Source organism: Apodemus sylvaticus, chromosome 19 (assembly GCF_947179515.1).
Source record: "Apodemus sylvaticus chromosome 19, mApoSyl1.1, whole genome shotgun sequence".
Classification (NCBI taxonomy): Eukaryota; Metazoa; Chordata; class Mammalia; order Rodentia; family Muridae; genus Apodemus; species Apodemus sylvaticus.
In genome coordinates, this window is record NC_067490.1 from 25,915,609 (window position 1) to 25,934,298 (window position 18,690).

At 50.7% G+C, this 18,690-nt stretch overlaps 1 protein-coding gene across 1 annotated transcript in view; it reads right to left on the reverse strand.

The window, feature by feature from the left end:
- Positions 1 to 1,832: 1,832 nt before the first annotated feature.
- Positions 1,833 to 18,690, reverse strand: part of Lrrc20 (leucine rich repeat containing 20) — a 112,515-nt gene continuing 95,657 nt past the window's right edge. Inside the window, exon 5 of the mRNA XM_052164128.1 lies at positions 1,833 to 4,261. Within this exon, the coding sequence (XP_052020088.1) occupies positions 4,107 to 4,261 (155 nt within the window). The 3' untranslated portion in view covers positions 1,833 to 4,106. The remainder of the gene's footprint in view (positions 4,262 to 18,690) is intronic.

Consider the following 18,690-nt stretch of genomic DNA (forward strand, 5'->3'; position numbering starts at 1 on the left):
ACACTGTATTCAACTCGGGAAATTTCAGAATCACATAAAGGAGTTGTCAGACTGCATTGATAGCAACGAAAATGCTAAAACTCTTTGAATGCTTTGCCCCTGATTGCTCCCTTACCATGTGCACCCATTTTCGTTTGTTTCCCAAGATGGTTTCTCTGTGTAGCCCTGGCTGTCCTGGAACTCATTCTGTAGACCAGGCTGGCCTAGAACCCAGAGATCTGCCTGCCTCTGTCTCCCCTGTGCTGGGATTAAAGGCGTGTGCCACCACCCTCCCCCCCCCCCATGCCCAGTCCACCCATCCTAACTGCATCGTAATCACCGTGTCTGTGTCTTTCTGTCTGCATGGAAGACCCTGCCTGAAATCCAGGCTCAGCCCCCTCACCCCCTCAGAGGAAATGCTCTACAAGAAGGGCGAGGGCGGCTTTTCTGTCGGCCAGCAAGTCAGAAACCCTGCAAGCTGGTTGGCAGGAAAGGCCTGGCTTGCAGGGAGCGTTTAATAGCTGAACACTTGAGAATGCAAGAAACAGGGATCGTGTGAGTTCCAGCGAGCTCCTTGGCGATCTCCTAGCACAGCCCCTCCACTCTGCAGCTGGGAGCCAAGGCTCGGAGAGGGGCAGGGATTTCTGGAAATCACTCAGCTGCTAAGAAGGCACCAAGGGGATAAACACGTTAACAGCCATGGCGGGTCTGGTACCTGCTGAGCACTCTCTCTGTGCCTCTTCAACAACAATACTGTGGAGCGCCTGGCTTTACAACTCAAAGTAAATTCAAGTTGGCCAATCCAACCTTAAAAAACAAAACAAAACAAAACAAAACAAAAAAACCCAAAAATCAAAAACCCAAGGCCTGAACCCAGAACAACGGATCTCCAGCTGGGACATCAAAGTCCCCAGGAGGATTTATTAGGGCAGCACCAGCCTGAGCTTCAGCCCTGCATCTGGAGTGAGCGGAGCTGCTGCACGTTTAACCAGCATCCAGTTCTCCCAGCCCACGACTCTGCTCACAGAACCAGGGACCCGGGGGGTGGGGGTGGGGGTGGGGGTGGGGGTATGGGTGACAACTCCGTCCTTCCCCTCCGGGCCCACATCTGTCTGCCCCATTGTTCAGCAGGGCTCTACTGTAGACCGGACATTCTGTGTGCCTGCTCCAAAGCTGCTTTCTTTACCTTGTGGTTTTGAGAATTCCTCCCCTGGGGTGGATGTAAACAATGCCTACCTCTCCACCAGGGTCAAACCAAAGTCTGGTTCCACTAAGGTTAAATCTGGGGAGCCAACAGGTATTGGGTTTCTTTCCAGAGCAAGGGTGAGGAGTTGCTTATAGGAATGTGGATGACTCCTCCGTCCCCCTCCTCCCCACCTCCAAAAAAAAAAAAAAGGCCTCACTGGAAAGCCCTCACCCAGCATGGATAATGGCTTCCTTGTAACCACATAGATGGAGCCTCTCTGTTAGCATTCTCTAGCCTATATACTTATATACAAATGGCTAGGAAAGCGGCTAGCATTTCACACTGTGAGTCTGGTAAGTTTCCTCACCAACTCCTTCTCTGAGGGAATGCCCTAATGCCACAGCTTGCTCCTAAGAGACTTGGACAGGCAGGCAGGGCAACTAATCTAAAGACCATAGCATCTGTCCTGCTGTCATTCAGAGAACCAAGCTCTCTGTAACTCAAGCTTACTGCAAGAGAGGGAGTTCCCCTTAAAGATGGGCGGGTGAAACCCAGCCCTAATGCCTGGGAGTCTGTATTGGGAGAACAAATCAAACACTACACATATACACTCAGAAAGGGAAAAAAGAAAAAGAAAAAAAGAAACCATACAGCAAGCACCAGCAGATGAGTTTAGCACAGCATCTTTTATTGCAAACTGAAGTGCGGGGCTTTTTCACACTGTGAGCCCGGATCTGGAGGGTTCTGACTGCCAGAGCTTGCCCAGACAGGCCAGATCATAATGTCCAGGCAGCGTAGAGAATGACTTCCAGGAACAACCCCACTGGCATGCAGGAAGAGCCAGAGGTAAGGTGGGAAGACAAGGCAGGCCTAACCATCGCCTGGCGATCACGACCTCGACCATGGTAGAGACACAAGGATGGGGAAATGATCTGATCTCCCGGTGCTCAGTTAGGGGGAGGCTGGGCATATACTCAGATCCATGCAAGTGGAGAAAGGGGGCGGGGCAACCTTCACTCTGCACATGCCCAGGTTACCCAGGGCCCTCTGCTGATGCTCAATCTGGGACATCCCTGGAAGACTCAGTTCCAGTTCTTGCTGGCACATAGCTCCGACTCAGAAAGCCAGTGTGAGGTCCGCCGAGACCCTGCATTTTGCTTTTCCCTTTACTGAAATGGGGGTCTCATATAGCCCAGGGATTTTTTTTTTAAACTCAAGGTTGGCCTAGAGCTCCTGACCTTTCTGCTCCTACTTTCAGAGGGCTGTGGTTGTAAGAGGGCCCGCTATGCCTGGCCCCGTTCTTTTACTGTGTCTGCTTTTGCTGTGCTGAGATCGGTTCTCGTTATGCAGCAGAGGCTGGCCTCATCTCCACAGTCCTACAGTCTTAGTCCCGCCATGTGCTGGATCACAGGTGTACACCCCCAGAGACTGCATTTCTAGCAAGCTGGTGTTAGCCTATCAACACTTAGTGTTGCTTTCCCTCTTCCTGGACAAGATGAAACCACCAACTCAGGGACACAGGGTGGGAGGGAGAAAGCAGTCCAGTCCCGGCTGCTCCCAGCCCTTGCTTGGGCCCCGTGTCTACCTCCTCATCTGGCTGACTGGCCTTAGGATGAGAGTGTAATAGGCAAGGTTTCTTTTAGGATATACAGCCATGATACGAGAAGTGCTCCCATGGTAACCCACCAAGAGCCAGCAACACTGTGAAGAGACAGGGACCTAGACAAACTCCGTAGTGGGTTTTTGCTCTGAACAACAGTTTGAGTTCTAAACGGCGAAATGTTGGAGACAAAGCGGCCTAGTCCTGCCTGTGTCCTGGGGCCTCCACAGACCAGCCAGGACCGGGGGCAGCTGGAAGGCCTGCTGCTCAGGTGCAGAGGTAGACACATGGAGACGGAGGGAGTCAGGGAGATCCCCAAACACAGGCCTTATCAGGGGGCCTGGGCCCAGCTACCTCCTGGGAAATGCCGCAGTTCTGGGCACACTGGGACAGCTGGTAGCCCTTTAGACCACAGGCAAAGGTCATCAAGACGGCAGGTCATTCCGGTGATAGCCTTGAGGTTGGTGGTAACCAACCAGGTTATCATCAAAGGGAGGTAATCTTAGGACCTCGGGTGACAGTCACAGGTGCGGGTGACTTTGTCTTCTCTGGGCCACCTTTCCTGTGGCCCTGTGGGTAATATACCTGACCACGCCAGGCCATTCTCAGGGAGAGAACAGAGTGTGTAGAAAGTCCTCCACACAATGTCTTGGGACAAGGAAGAAGGAGTGGCCTGGAGCTGCCCCTCTGTCCCCTGTCTCGATGTCCAAGGGTTCCTTCATAAACACTCCTGCCACAGGGCCCAGCCAGCGTCTAGGCATTTCAATTCCTGGCTCAGGCTCCAAACAGTCCAGGGACCCTGATGGCCAGGACAGGGCACCATGATGGGTGTCACTGTGTTCAGTCCACAGAAGGCAATAAATAGGTGGAGCTGGTCTCCTCTCAGGATGGTGACCTGGCTCTCACACCCAGTGTGACACAAGGCTTCGGATTGTACGGTCTATGAAACGCCCAGCAAGGTTTATCCACGAGCTTAGAGGGCATCCAGCAATGTGGAGACAGAACCTTTGAGGGGTTGGTTCCATGCAGGAAAGACTTGCTGTGATTTTTCCTCCTCCCAAGTAACCAAGCTCAGAGAGAGCAAGAGACCTACCCAAGTCAGCACAGCAGCCGTGAGCGTCCCGAGTCTGGGCTCTGGCCTCACCTCCTCCCTCTGGAGCGCCAGGGCTCACTACAGTACCAAGCTACCCACCCTGGCTTAGCCGTGCCCCTCCCTCTGTATGCTGCCTGGCCCACCCACCCCCCTACTCCCCAAGCCTGGCTTCCCATGGGCCTTCCCCCCTCTCAGGGTGGCAGGCCAGCATCCTTTGTCCCTTGCTGGGTGAGCACAAGGAGTCTGTCCTAAGGCGGAGGGGCCTGTGTGTCCTCTGGAGACACGAGCATATCAAACTTGATGAGTGGCGGGCCAATCACACGCACCTCGGCGCTCAGGGGGTTGAGTCGCAGGTTGATGACTCGCAGAGCTGGCATGGCGGCCAGCTTCTCCACTGGAACATCTGCAGGAAGAGAGGGGACAGGTTAGAGGGATAGGAGCCAGCAGGGTGGGAAGGAAGATGGAACGGGAAGACTTGAAGCATACGGAGAGAGCTTTGATGTTCATGGACCTCTGTGAACGGACTAGCTCAGGGGTCCTCTTGCTGAGGGAGGGGCCTTCAGGGCTTTACCAGGACACTAAAGCCACAAGCAGAAAAGCAGCATTATAAATGAGGGCCCGGGTTGGGCATGGATGCACATGCTTGTAATTCTAGCACTTGGGAAGTCGTGGCTGGGAGATTAGGAGTTCAAGGGCACTCTCTACTACATAGTGAATGAGCCTGAGGGTAGCCTGGGCTACACAAGACCTTGTTTCAGAACTGCAAGTAGTTATGGTGGGGGGGGGGGTGGATCAGGTGTCTGAAAGAGAATCACTGTATAAGGCACAATCTTACTCTTATGTAGGCTCAAATGAATTAGAGACAGGTACTTAAATCCTGCTGCATGAAGAAAGCAGGAGAGCTGGTCACAACAGACTAGACTCTACTGACGCATAGCGGAGCATGTGAATGAGATGGAATCGCAGCCCGCTGTCAAAAAGAACAACACTCAGATACAGGCTTTAACGCAGATCAGCTCTGCGAAGACGGTGCTGCTGAAAGCAGGTGGGCACAGGGTTCCACTTGGCATCCAGAGCAGCCAGGGGCAACGAGCAGAGCACAGACTCCCAGAGCTGGAAGAAGTCAGGTGAGGCATCCGTCTTGGAAGTGGATGGTGGTGGTGGCCGCACCCTGTCACAGGAGCAGGCAGTGCCACCGAAGGAACACTGAAAATGGTCACAATGGCAAACTTTATGTGGTTTACAGTTGCTACCATTTTTGACACTTATTTTTGAGTATGTATGTACATGAGCATATATGTCTGTGAGTATATATGCATATGAATACATATGTATGTGAGTATATATGCATGAGTATATATGTATGTGAGTATATATGTATATACGAGTATATATGTGTTTAAGTATGCATGTGTGAGTATGTATGTGTGTGAGTATATATGCGTGGATATATGTATGTGTGTGTGGATATATATGCATGTGAGTATATATGGGTGTAAGTATGTATGTGTGTGGGTATATATGGGTGTAAGTATATATGCGTGTGAGTATATATGCATATGTGAGTGCAACTGAGCACGTATAAAAGACAACCGCCCCAAACTGGTCTCCTTTCACTATGTGGCTCTCTGAGACTGTCATCAGGTCATCGGGCTTGGGAGTAAATGCCTTTACCCACAGAGCCATCTTGCCGGCCCTGTGGCACAAGGTTTTAAATTAGTAATATACCATGCTGAGGCCCACCGAACCGTACACTCTCCACGTAGGAAATGCGTGGCGTGTGATACATTGCAATACAGTGATTAAGAAAAAAAGCCGGTTTAGAGGCTGGCGGTGTAACACGGTTGGTAGAGTATGTGTCAAGCTTGCACGAAGCTGTGAGTTCAGTCCGAAGAATGGATAAACCAGGTGTGGAGACACACATCTGGGATCTCAGCACTTAGGAGATAGCTATGGGAGAATCAGAAAACTCATGACCATCTTCACTTAAGGAGTTACATAAGGAGTTTAAGGCTAGCCTGGGCTACATGACTTTGTGGCCCAGTTGTACCCTTGAGGAGCCCCTAAAGCAGAAATATACTTTATCCGCTCACCACTTGTAGGCCATGAGGACCTGGACAAGACAACAGCCCTTCATGCCTATACTGGCTCAAAATGTGACATTGGCAGGACTCCCTACATCATGTCCCCTGTGTCACATGCCTGGAGGAGTGCCCTGGATGGTCAAGCACGAACTGGGCTTCTCAGGAGTCATACATAGCTCAGGGTCCCAAATGTTGATGTGTACAATGTAGAAATCAGGTTTCAAATGATCACCCATTCAATTCATCCAAGGACAATAGGGCCTCGCTCAAAACACACTGAAGGCACTTTGTCAAAAACATAGGCAGTAATGAGCTGTTTTAAGTTCCAGTACACAGTCTAAAATGAGGTGGCTAGGGATACAGTCCATCTAGTAAAGGACTTGCAACCTGAAAACCTGAGTTAAGTTCCTCTAGAGCCCACGTGGTAGACAAAGAAAGCTGATAGTCGCAAGTTCTGACCTCTACAAGCACACTGTGGTGTATGCCCCCTCCCTTAATAAATAAGCACAAAAAAAAAAATAATGCCAGGCTGTGGTGGCACAGGCCTTGAATCCCAGCACTCAGGAAGCAGAGGCAGGTAGATCTTTGTGTGTTCGAGGCCAGCTTGTTCTACAGGGCTAGTTCCAGGACAGCCAGGACTCTACAAACAGACCCTGTCTCAAAACCAAACCGAAATAAAACAAAAACCACCAAAGAAACAAACAAATGAATGAATGGATACAATGTATCAGCAAGCCCATTATACTTTCCTCCATAGTCATTTCTAGCGGGTGATATGAGGCTTCCTTTCCTTCTCCCCATGGTTCTGTGGGGACACAGAGGCTCAGCTGCAAGTCTGCGCAGGTGCTGTGTGCCTGGGAGGTGCCCAGCCCTGCAGCTGCACAGTCGCCTTGAAGGATGTTGTGACCACTCTTGTCAGTGTGGTGTTAGATTCCTCCACCATATAATTACCTGCTGTTTGGAGGTTTGGTTTTTTTTTTTTTTTTCTCATTTGCAAATAACTAGAACTCTGTGGGGACACATTTAAGAACAGGCAGCAGAGTCTCCTCATCAACGGTTCCCACCCATTGCCGTGGCCTTGAGGTCTACAGGCCGGTCCTTGCTATATCCGTCTGTCTTGGCGATAACTGCAGAGCAGCTTTTCCGACGCCCCGAGCTGCTCGGCATAGCGCTGTATAACACAGGCTGTCCTTCCTAGCTGCCCATCTGTTTATTAACAGGGACGCCTATGCTTCTACTGATTTATGGCTGTCGTGTTTAATTAATTTGTTGTTCAGTTCGCTCCAGATCGGGCCTGCGGGAGCCCCTTCAAACTCGCTGATGGCTTTTGTTTTTATATTTTGTAGCGCCAACCGCTGAGCTTACTAGCAAAGTGTTCTCTCTTACACTTCCAGCCCCGCCCCCCCCCCCCCCCCACTCCTCCACCCCCAGCTCTGTGGGTTGGCAGAGCGCCCAACATTTTGGGATGTATTAAGGCCTGTTGTGGGATCCATTTACGAGGCTTTGAACGTATCTAATCACCTGCTTGAACTGCAGCCAAGTGTACCATGGTCTGGTCCCTGCTGCCTCTTCCCCTGTCCTCTGCCAGGGATGGACGTAGAGGCCGAATCATTTGCCCTGAAAGGCTAGCGTGTGAGAATGTCTTTGGCTGCCAGCCCGGAGGAGCAGTCAACGGCCCCATCAAAGGATTTGTATATGGCCGCCTTTAATCGTTCCTGTACCCTAGCTCTGGTCAGCCTGCCTTCCCACAGCTTCCAACTGAGGCAGTCAGGCCTGGCTGCTCCCATTCCTATGGCGGAGATCCCTCCCAGCAAGGTCCCATGTTCTCCCTCCTGACACACTCCGTTAAGCCCTTTGAGGATGGTGAATAGCACCCAGGGCTCTATGGCCAGGAGGTGGCGGACTCCGAAGGCTCCCATAGCACAGATGCTGCCCTCCCCTCTCAGCTTGGTTGCTAGGATGAGAACAAAGAGGGGCCACCAGCTCTGGCCAGTCTTTCCCTGTCCAGAGCCGAGGAAGCCAGGGCAGCTCAGGGCCGGTCCTCTCTGCCCACTTCACAGCGGGGAGGCCTAAAGCCAGGAAAGCCCAGCTCAGGGACATTTGCTTACTGAGCAGAGCAGCAGCCATGAATGGGGCTACCTGCTCCAAACATCTTCCACAAGGGGTGTGCTACTGTAGGCACGGGGTGGGAGAAAGCGACCTAAAGGCTCTGTGCCTGACACATGGGTGGCTCCACGTCTATGGGAATTCCCAGGAGCCTCTTTTTCCCAAAGCGGTTAAGGCCAGCACAGGCCTAACCAAATGGGACCTTTGCAATGACACAGGCTTCTGGGACCTCTGTGCTGGACTGAGTTTTGTTGCTGATTGAAGTCTTGGCTGTTATTACTTGCTTTTATTTTTACTCGGGGACTCGTGTGTTGAAGGCTGACCTTGACTATGCTGTGTAGCCAAGGATGATGGAATTTCGGGTCCTCCCAACAGCTGACGGCGCAGATCTGCCCCACAACACCCAGTGTTTGTGGTGCTGGGGGACTGAAGAGCCAGGGCTTGAAAACATCTAACAGTGGTGTTTAGGTTTTAGGTAGAATGTATTGAGGGCTTGCTAATTTATTATCTATAGGAATTATTAACTTTTTGTTTTTGAGACAGAGTTTCTTCTCTGTGTAACAGTCCTCTTTGTTCTGGAACTCACTTTGTAGACCAGGCTGGCCTCAAACTCAAGAGAGATCAGCCTGCCTCTCCCTTCCCAGTGCTGGGATTAAAGGCCTGTACCACCATGCCTGACTTAAAAAACATTCTTTTTTTTTTTAATTATTAACATTTTAACTTAACATTTTTCAAAAGCTGAATGAGCTGAGTACCATTAGTTTTTTTTGTTTTAATTTACTTTATTTTTATTGGTGTGTATACCCACACATGCATGTGCACATGTACACATGCCCAGAGAGTGTGTGTGTATATGTGTGTATGTACACATATGTATGCCTAGGGAGACTAAAAGATGGCCTTGGGTTCCCTGAAGCTGGAGTTCTAGGTACTGTGAATCACTCCATATTGTCAACTTCAAACCCAGACTCCAGTTTTCTGCAAGTGAATACCAGATCTCAGCTGCTGAACTATCTCCCCAGCCCTCCCCGTTCCCCAGTACCATGATTAGCGTGACCCTCCATATAGGACAAAGTCCAGAGAGGTTAAGAGACTCGTGAAGGGGAATAATAATAATAAATAATAAATAGCTAAGTAATAGAGCTGGGGGCATCTGATGGCGGGCTGGCTGGGTGCTAGCCCTGTGTCCTTTCTGCCATTTCCCAAGGAGCTTTACAACTGGGCTGGTGCGACCTTCTCAGCTGGGTGAGGGTTCTCAGGGGAGAGCGACAACACAGGCAGCCAAGTCTTCAGGTGAAAGGGGGTTAGAAAAGGGACGTTCATCCACTCAGATGTCAGGGTGACGGGCCACTCAGCTCCCTGAGGGAGGGCTGTGTATTCTTAGGTCAGGGCTCCATTCAGGGCTCTGGTATGCAGTTTGCACAGCGGAACCCAGCAAGAAGACGGCCTGCAAGACACACGTTGGAGTATCGCCACCTCTCTGGTAAGCAGGAAGTAAGTACCGTAGACAGGGTGGTCTCCGGCAGACTAGGAGAGGCCAGAGTCTAAGGTAAGTACTCTGTCCCAGATTGCGGATCAAACATGTCCCCTCCCTCGGGGTGGATGGAAGGCAAAGTGATGACATCTGCCAGTGGTCACCCACTTCCTCACACTTCCCGCTGAGCATACTTGCTGCAGTCTGGCAAGCTTCTTGCTGCCCCTTGTTGGGTTAATGGCAGGAAGACAGAAGCTCATTCCTTTCCAGACATCGTCAGCTGAGAGGAGGTAACCAGGCAACACCACCCCCATCCCCCATCACCAAGAATCAGGAAACCCCCTCATGTTTGGTTTAATGAGGTCAAGTCATTTCACTGATACAAACTTCCCATAATGAAGGCCCAGATGTAACTGGGGTGTTAGGGTGACACCCCATGCTCCGCCAGTCCCAACAGACGAGGCTGGGCATCCCGCTGATCCGCTGATTAAAGAGATGAGGTGAAGCTAGAGTGAGAGGTAGTTAGTTAATCAGCATCAGGAAGACCCCGATGATGTGGAGAGGGGATGCTGAGGCAGGGAAAAGGGAAAGGAAGGCCTTCTGCAGCTGCAGCCATCCACTCCGAGAGACGTACAAGGTTCAGCAAGATTGGTAATGAACGTCTTTTAACATGGAGAAAGTTCAAAGGCTTGAGGAAAAGTCCCCAAGCTGCATTCCCAGACACATTCCCAAACTGCTGGCCTTCAGATGCCCAGCCAAGAGTTAACTGTCTGCAAGCCGCAGCCGGGTGTAGTGTCCCATGCCTTTAATCCCAGCACGGGGGAAGCAGATGAAGGCGATCTCTGAGTTCGAGGCCAGCCTGGACTAGAGAGCAAGTCAAAAAAAGACCAAACCAAAACCACAAGAGGATGGGCCAGGTGTAGAGGAGACTTTGACTGGGAGACTGGGCAGGTAATGGGTATGGAACAGAACAGAACAGAGGCCAAACAAGATTAGCTACAGCCAGGTGAATGGTGGCGCAGGCCTTTAATCCCAGCACTTAGGAGGCAGAGGCAGGGGACCTCTGAGTTTGAGGCCAGCCTGGTCTACAGAGTGAGTTCCAAGAAACCCTGTCTTGAAAAACAAAAACAAAACAGACAAAAAGATTCACCTTAGCCATGCCCAGAGCAGTCATTCCAACTCCTCACAAGAAATTACATGCAAAACAAGTCACTGAACCTACCTAGGACCCAACAGCAACCAGTCTGGGTTGCCCGAGTTGGCATGGTGGAGTCCCCGGTGTGTGTGTGTGTCAGGGGAAGGTACACACAAGCTGGCTCGCCCTGACCATCTATAAACATCGGTTGGTTTGAGCAATCCTCACTGACAGAGGCTCACCCTAGCTGAAGGAGGACTCCACAGAAGAGGGGAGCCCTGAATTCCATCACACATGCTGGCACTTCTTCTATGACCCCTCCCCCATGCCCTCTGCCATCTCTGAAGTTTATTAAATAAACCTAGCCTCCTCCAAGACCCACCCCCAACCCCCACCCCTACCCGCTTCTAGCGACCACCTCTGACTTCCCGAGGGGACAACTTTGAGCAGACACGACCTCCTCTTGTCATGGCAACTGAGGTTCTCAGGCCATGGCGACGTCCAGCTTACCCGCTCCCCCAAAAAAGAGGAGGGATTATTCTGTTTCCCTGCTCAGACCCAGTTCTGAACGAACACATGCCAAACCGCCCCAGCGCTGAAGCGCTGAGTGGGTCCACAAGCATCCAGTACCCCTCCCTTCTCCTATGGCCGATAGTCCTGACAATATTAATCTCAGTCATCTCTGATTTCCCTGCGACATCCGCATGGTAAATCTTTTCCTTTCAAAGCCCAGGATTACTGCCCTTTAACTGTTGGCTCACGCACTATGTAGATCTTTAAAAAAAAAAAATGTCACATTTTGTGTGTGTGTGTGTTTGCACATTATGGTGCACCTATGGAGGTCAGAGAATCACTTGCCAGAGTCAGCTTTTATGTTCCCCAGGAGGATCCCAGGGATCAGACTCAGGCTATCAGGGTTGGTGGCAAGTGACTTTCCTACCACAGATAGTCTTTTTAAATTATTTTATAGACACACACACACACACACACACACACACATATATATATTGCTGGAAATTGAGCTCAGGACCTCTGGAAGAGCAATCAGTGCTCTTAAATGCTGAGCCATCTCTCCAGCCCAGATAGTCCCTTTGAAAGGAGGGACAACCTTTTAAAAATTGCACCTCAAGACCCTGGTGGGTGTATCTTTTCCTTGTTAAGAATGAGGCTCGCAGACCCTGTTTCATTCCCCCCCTCCTACTCCCCCGGATGCTGGGTGCGCTAAAGATTCAGCACTTGGATCTGCTAAGGAACTGGAAGCCGGCTCAGCTGCTCAGCGATAGAGTGCTTGATTCCCCTGCTGAGGACTGAAATCTGGTTCCTGGCAGCCACCCCAGGTGGTTTATAACTAGCTGTAAATCCAGCTCCAGGGGACCCGAGGCCCTCTTCTGACCTCTACAGGAAGACCTCCCTATGAACACACAACTAAAAATAAAAATAAATCTTGGGGCTGGAGATGGCTCAGCAGTTAAGAGTACTGGCTGCTCTCCCAGGGGACCTGTGTTGGATTCCCCAGCACCGGCACAGCAGCCCACAACCATCTATAACTCCAGTCCCAGCAGATCACATGTTCTCTTCTTGGTGGGCACCTAGCATGAATGTGGAAGACACATACATGCAGATAAAACACCCATACATGTAAAATAATAAAAGTAATAATTTTTAAAAATCTTAAAAGAAAAAAGAGGCAAAGGTTGATTCTCAGATCACAGGTAGGAAATAACACAGTTTATACTCTTTCAAATGTCGTCAGGGCTCTTTGTACAATATAAACGGGCCTGATCCACCTCCCGGCCTGACGATTTAAAGTAAAACAAAACCGATGATAACTAAGAACTAGCAACAGCAAAAGGTTACAGACTGTGGTCACATAGATGGGTCTTAATTTATAGAATTCTGTTACAGATTTGAGTGCACATTTCCTTATTAATGGGTACGAATGGGAAATTTAGATTTGAATAAAGAAAGAATTGTGGTAGGGGCACGAGGCATGCACATAATTAAGGAAACCTGGTGAGGCTTATCCTATTCTGGTCCTTCAAAGGAATTATTCAACTGCCAACTGCAGCCATCACTGACGTGGATCAATATGGTTCCGGCAAGATGACTCGCTCTCAGTTGAGAATGCCTACATCTGCGTTGGACTTGGCAGGCAGGCGTTCCTAAGTGATTAACACACCTATGAGGCAGAAGTAAGAGTCAAGGAGACAGACACAGATAAAGGCAGAGATGTCAGGCTTTTGTCTTGCTTTGAGTGACCTGTAAGTCCAAGTGGGATGTCAGTCCATTTAGCAAAAGGCGCTTCTAAGTCACGTAGGAGCTAGGCAGCTTATCAAGAGGATAAAGATAGCAGAAAAATACTTCTAGAAACTGATGGCTGAGACTCTGTTCTCAAAGGTTCCTCACAATAATCCTCACTTAGTTAGGGTTTTATTGCTGTGAAGAGACACCATGACCAAGGCAACTCTAATAAAGGGAAACATTTCACTGGGGCTGCCTTACGGTCTCAGGTTCAGTCCATTATCACGTACACTGGGAAGCACAGTAGAGTCCAGGCAGTTATGGTGCTGGAGAAGGGGCTGAGAGTTCTACTTCTTGAGCCACAGGAACAGGAAGAGACACTGGAACTAGCTTGAGCATCTGGAACTCAACATCTGCCCCCAGCAATACACTTCCTCCAACATGGCTACTGGGGGCCATTTTCATTCCAATCACCATAGATCCACTTCACAGATAAAGAAACTGAGCCTCAGATTCTTGCTGACCAAGGTCATCAAGCCAGGGTGTCAAACAGGAATGACAGACTCTGATCCTAACACCCACCTGGGGGCTGTGTGTGTGTGTGTGTGGGGGTAGAACAGGGTCAAATTGAGACACCATTCGACTTTCTCTATTCCTGAAGATAATCTTGCTAAGTGGATTGCTCAGGTCTTGTAACCTTGACTGTCACAGCATTCCCACTTCAGAGATGGGGCTCAGACCTGCTAGGCTATCCTACCTCTCTTCTAGAAACTGATGGCTGACACTGGAGACTGAAGCTCTTGCCTCAGTTTCTCTAGTGGGGACTGAACTGGCATGTTGCTGAGGACCTGTCTCCATGGTAGACTTCATGACTCCTCTCTGTCCCTCTGCCCAGGACTCGAGGGGTCTGCACAGTGGCTGGTGTCCCTGAAGAGGGTCTCCCTGGAATGCACTGCCACAGCTTGCTGCGTGTTGCAGCCCAGTCTTGGAGGACAGCTAGGGAGTCCCGGCCCAGCGAGAGGCCTGGCTACTTTGGTCCCTGCTTCTTCCACACTAAGCCTTTCTTTAGATCCTCTTGAAGCACAGAGCGGTTGGCTTGCGCGGCTGGCCCGCTCTCCAGCGACTGCTAGAGTGACAAGCAGCTCAGAGGTAAGAGCTCTGTGGAGCTGCAGACCGTGTCAACACTGGCACAACTGACAAACCAGAGCAATCTCGCTACAGATGACAGGCCGGAGATGCCAGCCAGGAGCTCTGGGATGAAGCTTAAGAAAGATCATTTATACTCCCCGCATCTGAACGAGACGCAGAGGCGGACAGAGGCTGGAGAGGAGGTGAAGCAGTCTGTGCTTTAGGATGTGTCCGTGTCAAATACGGTTCCCAGAGCATGTCATTCTATCACTAATAATGGGAAAGGCCTTGTCACTCTGGCCTGCGCTTCCTCTCAGCGCTGGTGACCTGCCCACTCCTGATTCTAGCTCACCTCCTGCCATGTTCCTCGGTGCCCCCCCCTCCAAACTCTTATATAACATTGTTGTTACTGTCTTAAAGGCTTTTTTTTTAAAAGCGTGTGTGTGTGTGTGTGTGTGTGTGTGTGTACATGCGCATACGCACACGCCCTTGTGGAGGCTAAAAGATGGAATCAGATTCCCCCGGAGCTGGGATTACTGGCAATTAAGAGCAGTATATAGGTGCTGGGACCTGAACTCGGGTCTCCTGGAAAGGCTGCAGGTGCTCTTAATGACTGAGCCATCTCTCCAGCTTCCTGTCTTCATTTTGCAGTGGTCTCAGGTAGCTTAGACTAGCCCCAAACTCATTATGCAGCCAGGGCTGACCTGATTCCCGACCGCCTCACTGATGCCTTCTAAGTGCTGGGGTGACAGGCACGTGCCACAGTACCCTGCTTCTTTTTACTAAAATAATAATAAAATATTAATAATAGCTATAATAATAGTAATAATTTTTGCATGTGTGGATGTTTGGGATAGATGTGTATTTGTGCACTATGTATGTATCCGGTGCCTGCAGAGACCAGAGAACAGTACCAGATACCCTGGAATTGGAATTACAGCTGGTTGGTAGCCATCATGTGGGTGCTGGGAATAGAACCCGAGTCCTCTGCAAGAGCAGCCAGTGCCCTTAACCACTGAGCCATCTCTCCAGACCCTCCTTTTACATTTTGAAATAAGGCTTTAGCATAGGGATGCACAACCCCTCTTGCTTGTGCTAGAAACTTCTGCGCCACCTCACGGCACGTAAGATGATGGGGGCTTAGCGGGGCCTTCTGCGGCAGCTTCTGTCTCCTTTGGCTGTAGGATGTGTGAGATGAGGTTCTAGAATCCTCTCACGAAGCCAAAGCAAAATTCTCAGAGGACTGAGGTGTGGCGGGCACCCTGGATATGCTGCATAACCCCAGCAGCTGTGAGGCTCCGGCGGGTGGGGGCGCTGGGGGTATAGTTCATCTGACAGAGTGCCTGCCTGGCATACAGGAAGCCCCCAGGTTATCCCCAACACTGCATAACTACCTCAGGGGGTGGTGGTATACATCTATCTGTAACTTTAGCATTTGGGAGGTAGAAGCAGGAGGATCAGAAGTTTAAGGTCATCCTTGGTAAGCCCACTGGAGGCCACATGGGACTCTATCTGTCACAAAAGAAGGGACTGTCTGAGGCAGGAGGACCAGGAGTTTGAGGCCAGCCTCGGGGACATGCTGAACACGAACTTGAGAGAGTCATTTACATTTCTCTTGGTCCACTAGTGTATGGAGGGGGTTGCAGAGCCTTGTGTCCTAGGTGGGGGCTGTGGCCAAAGACTTGACAAACCCGTGTTGGGAAAGACTGCAACCAGGGTAAATGCCCTGCCCTCTGGATGCTCCCTCCTGGGCTCTGCCCATCGAAGGGAGGCTTTGGTAATCAATCACAGCAGTGCCCAAGTGGGCAGAATTTACAGACATCACTGCCCTGAAGCCAGCTTGACCTCCTCTTGTTAGTCATTAGCACTATTGGCAGAGTTGTGTGAATCAGGAGGGACCAGCTGAGAGGCAAAGCGACGAATGCCATCTCTCTGAGTAATGGTTTTCATCCGTGTGACCCTGTGGCTCAAAAGGATGCTGAGAGGAGGAGGAGGAGGAGGAGGAGGAGGAAGAGGAGGAGACTGGGTGCAGGTAAGGGTAGAGGGGCGGCGAGTTGCCAGCACGGAGTTAATTAGCAGAGGTTAGTGAATCTGGAATGATAATGTATTCTTGGGAATCCAGGCTGGCCGGAAGCAGGGCCTGGCTTCATGTCTGAGCCTCATAGCAACTCCTGGTGCCTAGAAACTAAACCAAGGAAGATGAAGGATGCTACGCAGAGCACAGCTTCACAGCCCACTCAAAATGCCACAGACAAGCACACATAATATCAGGTGACCCAGATGGGGTGGGGTGGGGGTGGGGTGGGAGGGAGGGATGATGACGCCTACAACTGGGCTACATCTGGGACACACTCAGTTCCTCAAACTGCTAGTGGCTGGCTGAAAGCCAGATGGGGGAGCAACCAGGCCTCCCATCTCCCCAACACCAACAGAAAGGCCGGAGGCCAATAGAGGCGTCACAAACTGGCCTTAAAAACAAGATGGTCATGCTTCAACCTCTCCCCAGGAGATGTGTACCACCAGGCCTGTAGTGTGTACATCTTCATATATATGGTGTGTGTGTGCACATGCAGGTAGAGGTCAGAGGTCAACATCAAGTGTCTTACCCTATGGCTCTTTCTCTCTGAACCTGAAGGTCATCCATTTAGCTAGCCAGGCTGGCCAGTGAGCCTCAGGGTGCCCGCCCATGTCTGCTTCCTTAGAGCTCAGATTAGAGGTGTGCAACACTGTCTGTCAGCTGACTTTGGCAGTCAACTTGACACGCCTGGAAAGGAGGAACATCACTTGTGGACTCGCCTACATTGGACAGGCCTATGGGCATGTCTGTGGAACATCTTCTTGATTGACAACTGATGAAGGAGGGCCCAGGCCACTGTGGGAGGTACCATTCCTTAGGCAGGAGAGCCTGGGCTGGTTTCTCCTTGGTTTGGGCTTCAGGCTCCTCCCTTGAGCCCTGCCTTAGCTTACTGAATATAACCTGTAAGCTAAAGCAAACCCTCTTCTCCCCAGACTGCATTTAGTCATGGTGTTTTATCACAATGGAAAGCGAACCTGGACAACCATGCCTGGCCCTTTTAAACGGGTGCCGGGGATCTTAACTCAGGTTTCTCATGCTGGCAAGGAAAGCATTTTTCTGACTCAGCCATTTCCCCAACCCCTGTGTGTACTTAGGGTCTCAGATAGCTCATGACTGCCTCAGGCTTATGGGGTAGCTGAGGATGACCTCAGACTCCCTTTCAAAGGCTGGGATTCTGGAATATACCACATGACACAGTGCCTGTTTTTTTTGTTGTTGTTGTTTTTTTGTTTGTTTTTTTTTAACCTCTCTGAGATGGCTTTGCACCTCACTGCCTGTTGGGTGCAGCCACAGGCACATCAAGACGACTACGACACACTTTCCAGAGAGGAGGGAGCTTCTGAGGAGTAGGTGGGAGGTAACCCTTTGGAGAGGATGGGAAGGAAGTCTGCATCTTCTTTTCTTTTTTTCTTTTCTTTGTATTCTCTTTTTCTTCTGAGACAGGGTTTCTCTGTGTAGCCTCTGGCTGTCCTGGAACTCACTTCACAGAGCAGGCTGGCCTTGAACTCAGGGATCTACCTGCCCTCGCCTCCCCAGTGCTGGGATTAAAGGCGTGTGCCACCATGCCCAACTGCCTGCAGTTTCTTGAAGATCAAGAAGAAACCTAGAATAATCTCCTCCTTACACACAGAAGCAACCTGCTAGAAGGGTGAGCTACAAGATAAGGAACAAAGAAAAGCCCTGGCTTCTCTGGTCCCTCCTCCCACAGGCTGACGTGGAAGGTGGGTAGGAAGGAGGCCACTCACCAGTCACACAGACTCCCCTAAAGTCTTGGCACCTAGATCTGACATACAGTGAAGTCTGACTTCAACAGTTCTCCTTAGAAATAACAGTCTGCCTCTGGAGACAGAGCAGACATGAACTCAAAGCATTGGCCCACAGCTAGCAGCTCATTACCATTCCTGCCCTGGCCAGCTCTTCCTCCTCTGGTCAGCCCCAACCTACCAGGGCTCCAGCTGGGCTAGTCAGAGAGCAAGACAATTCCTCTCAAGTGTCTGCCCCTCCCTCCCACAGAGCTTGGGCTCTAACGGGAGGGCTGGGCAGTGGTCAGAAGCTCAATGCCCAGGAGGGTGGGGTGGCAGGCTACAAGAGAGAAAAGTAACTAAGGCAGTGAGTTTGGGGTGTGGGGTGTGGGGGTGGGGGAGGGGGAGCACAGCACCATACCTGGGGTCCAGGAGATGGTTCAGTTGTTTAAGATGCGTATCACAGAGCTCAACTCAGCTATCCCCCTGCAGAATGTCACTTCCCATGACCAGGCTTAGTGTTTTTTGTCTGAAACTATACACTTCTCCAGAGGTTTGGGGTGAGGGGTTAGTTATAGCTTTTCCGGGGGCTGAAATGGGATTTGATCTGAGTTTAATGTGTTTTCAGGTAGAAGAGACCCTATTCCTGAGGCAGAAGTGTGCTTATTTGATAGAAGGTCTGGCCTAGCTCAGCTCCCATCTTGCCCACACACTGGAATCATCTGGAACACTGTTTATTTTCTGCTGTGTGTGATGTGTGGGTGGGGGATGGAGGTGGGTGCACCTGAAGAAGCTTCTGTGATTCCCCTGCCTCCGCCTCCCATCCCTTTGTAAATATGCTGGGA